This window comes from Sphaeroforma arctica (genome assembly GCF_001186125.1).
Source record: "Sphaeroforma arctica JP610 unplaced genomic scaffold supercont1.2529, whole genome shotgun sequence".
In the NCBI taxonomy this organism is placed as follows: domain Eukaryota; class Ichthyosporea; order Ichthyophonida; genus Sphaeroforma; species Sphaeroforma arctica.
In genome coordinates, this window is record NW_014038029.1 from 1,796 (window position 1) to 5,840 (window position 4,045).

The window sequence follows — 4,045 nt, forward strand, 5'->3', positions numbered from 1 at the left end:
GTGTCGAGTGTCGAGTGTCGAGTGTCGAGTGTCGAGTGTCGACTTTGGGGACGAGTCTTCGACACTCTTCGTGTGTGTGTAAAATATGATTCTATGAAGTATGAGACTTGTTGAGACTTGAGAGTTACTCCTCTTGAAAATCTTGTTGAGTACAGTATGTAAATATTATATTTGAAAAAACAAACAAACAAAAAAAACAATTAGTATGAATGGGTTATAAATATATATCTATTTTGAACCATTTAAAAAATATATATGCCAGTGCGTGGTTTACAGTGGCCAGTGGCCACTGCGTGTCAGTAACAATGGCTGGGTCCCTGGGCCGTGGGCGGTGAGGCCTGGGGCAGTCTTGGGCTGCGAAGTTTGCCTGTGACGTGACTGGCGGGCGCGGCGCCGCGGCCTGTGTTACGTTGAAAAAAAGTATATAAAAATATATATATATAAAATAAGTAAAAGGAATATGTATATTTTTATTTTAATATTTTGTTGTTGCCAATTCTCTTCTTCTCTTCGTCTTGTGTGTGATACTTTTACTTTATCCTAAACGAGACAAGAGTCAGATTTGCAAGCTCACCAAGAAGCAAACAGAGTATGCCATTCATACGACTACTCATTACACGGCTAATTTCACAGTACACAATTGAACACATAATACAGGATTGACTACACACAACACTGAGGTATAGTTATAGCTATCAAGGTAACGACCTATAGGCACCCAATACAACTCTATAACACAGAGAATAACGAAAGGGGCACGCAGAGAGCACACGCATGTGCTACCCTGCGAATATGGTCTCTCGAATAGACTCACGCACGGAAGCTGACCACCGAGGTGCAGAGGCACTGTTGTACTTTGTCTCAAATGTCCACTTGTCTAATGATAACTCACGCGCGCAGTCGCCCAGTGAGAGTCCCTACGACGCTGAGAACGACAGAGACGCCAACAGCTCGGGAGATGAATGCCAGTTTACACTTGATTCACAAGAGCGCTCACATAAAGACTCGCTTGCTTATAAAAACGATACAGCCACGTTTTCAAACTCACAAGCACAGACAGACGCAAAGACAGCCACGCACGCACGGTCACGCACACCCCACCCGTTCAGTGTAGGCAAACTGGGTGACAATGAAGAGAACCACACAGGTGAGAGACCCCTTTGGTCGGCATCCTTACCATCCTTCGGGTCGGGCACTCGTATGAGAAGCTCTACTTTAGATGTACCCCCGACTGGACGTGCGAGTGATGTTACAGAGGTGTTAGTTAATTTGAGTGAAAATTTACCTAGCGCGTTGAATGATTTAGCGACGGGCTCTGAAATGCCAGTACATGATGATTTTTCCGATGGTACTGAGAGTCACACAACATCACCACTGTACCAAGACATAGAAAGAGATTCTGAAGGAGATGGAGAGATCGGTGTGAGCAATATCAAGTCACAGCCTCTTCATGCTGAAGCAGCATTACAAGAGAACGAGCACTCGCACGTGTTCACGAATGCAAGAGAACACCTCGTGCACAATAGGGACAATGTGGCGTGTAGTAAGTTTCCACAAGATGCATCCACCAGATTATCGATCAGTAATACGAACACGGACGAGAGATTTGGTGCACTCAATCTGTCGGTAGAGGCGGGCAGCTTTAGTGAGGATGATAATACTGGATTTAGTGGCGATTCTCGTCTGCAAGCACGGCGGAGTTTGTACGAGGATGTGAATGTGAGTGAGAGCATAGATGAACTAGGTATCATCCAGCAATTCGCACAGAGACGCAACGGCGAGCGTAATCGTCGCACATCGGCATCCGCTGTTCAGCGTGGTCAGGAGCGCGCGAAGCTTAAACAAGGGGGTAGGTGGGCGCGTTCACAGTCTCAGGGTACATATGCGTTGCAGAATGGACACGTCAACGTGCATAGTCATACACAACAGCAACAGCCTCCTATGCACGTTTCCAGATCACCTTCACCTCTGACAATACAGTCGAGCAGGGGGAGTGGGAGCATGCAAGGTATTGCACCACACCCGTATCGTCCGTCTATAGCAGAAAACACACATGAAAATATTAATAGCAAAATCCAACGACGGCAGATGCACCCGGGCGGTGTGCAACGCCGGTATTCCGTAGACTCATCAGGTCTTTACAATCTTGACAGTAAGCAACAGCGTATGAGTAGCAACTGCAGCATTCAGCGCACACACACTGCAGGTTCCACAACAACTTCATCCCCAACATTCGGTCATCTGAGTGAAACACCTCCAGAGAGGCCTCGCTCTTCCCTTTCACACAATCGACCCATACACACACAAACACAAGCACACGCACAGGTACGCACTCAAGCTCAAGGTGTGGGAATGCACACCCAAACACAGCAATCTTGTATGGGAATGATGCCCTCAACTGGAGGTACCACAACTTATGGGCCATCGGGTGCAAGTCCTTCGCCACATCAGAGAACGACGCCGCACGGCAGCGTAGCTACCAGTAAGAGAGGAAACAGTAGCAAAACGCCATATGCTAAGGCCAGAGGTAGTTTAGGGTGGTCGGTTCTGGGTGTATCCGATTTCCGTGCCAAAGATCAGAAGCGCACGAACAGACGTGTTGGCGCGAAAGGCAAAACTAACTCAAGCACAAGTGTTAATATACGCCGTACTGCCAGTGCTGGCGTGACTGAGAAGGATATGCTGGCAAATGGTACTGCATAGAATACGTGAAAGTGACGGGGATACCATGATTTATACCAGCGCTATTGATTAGCCATGTTGTTGTATCAGGGAATGCAAGGAGGGTGTTTCACTATTGAGAGTGGAAAAAAATCTACATACGTTGCGAAATTAGCATTCGGATCTGCATTCGCAAGACAATAGTGGTGTAAACTGCAGTGTAGCGTCATACACGCAGGGGGTTTGGGCGGGGGATGAATATGTGTGAAGTTAAACACATGATGAGCAATTGCTGAGTGTCGCGTCGATTGTTTAAGCTGGACTTACAACACGCGGGTTTTTGTCAGCAGGTTGCTGTGTAGCGTTGAGGATGCTCCTTTCCGGACTTCATATTCCCACATTTTTTTACCCGTACGAATGCATCAAGGAACGAGCATCGTTGTGGTCATTCGTCATCATTAGTATGATTGGAACCTTGTGCAATGGGTACTGAGACGGGTACTGGCTTGTGCGCGTCTATCCTCACGATTCAACAGTGTATGCACTGTTTCATTCCTACGAGTCAATACATAAGGACGATCACTATGATGGGATATTTCCGGTTGCTGATGTTGGAGGCAGGTATACTAATAGTTCGATCGACCACGCGAAGGCTAGTCGAGCCTCCGTCATCTACTCTATCGCCAGAGGTACAACCATAAGTAGTATGAGCCTTGAGACTGAAATGGTCTCTTGCGCCACATCAATCGAATATTGTGTGCTATTACGGCAGTACGAGTCAGGTCGGAACACCAATCATATGGGTTAGAACAAGGAATCACATATTTGACTCACAAGCAAGACCACCCTTGAGGTTGGGTCAATTTTATAAGGGCAATTTGATTCCCACATACTTTATTTAGTTGCAAAGTGCAATAAGTTTTTCAAATTAATTAGTTACTGAGCCTTTATATGGCCTTAAGTGACAGAGCCGTTGTATGGCCTTAGTTAAATAGCCGTATATATGGCCAATTTTCATTCAAGTTATATCTTGAAGTGACAGTTACATTAAAATGTTGATCGGAAAGAGTTCAGTAAGGGGTCTGCATGGCTAAATATCGTCAAATCAAAGTTTCATACAAACACATCGAAAATCTATATTTTTAAATGCATACTCATATCATGAAGCAACTCGCTGTACTCTTTACTCTTTGGCGGATAGTAGCTATCCTGAAGCATGACCCTCGGTACTTGCAGCATTTAGTTCCATAAAGAGGTCCAGAACTTTAAAAGTGAGTTTATAATGTTCAGCATACGTTCATGGCCAGCATTCTATTTCAAAGTATAATTTAAAATACGATACCATCAAAATTATTTACTGACATAAAACTGAAATGCAGGAATA

At 45.3% G+C, this 4,045-nt stretch overlaps 1 protein-coding gene across 1 annotated transcript; it reads left to right on the forward strand.

Moving 5' to 3' along the window:
• Positions 1-493: 493 nt before the first annotated feature.
• Positions 494-3,739, forward strand: SARC_12721 (hypothetical protein). The gene has a single exon (XM_014293167.1). It carries the CDS (start codon positions 775-777, stop codon positions 2,701-2,703), a length of 1,929 nt encoding a protein of 642 aa, XP_014148642.1. The 5' UTR covers positions 494-774; the 3' UTR covers positions 2,704-3,739.
• The last annotated feature ends 306 nt before the right edge of the window (positions 3,740-4,045 follow it).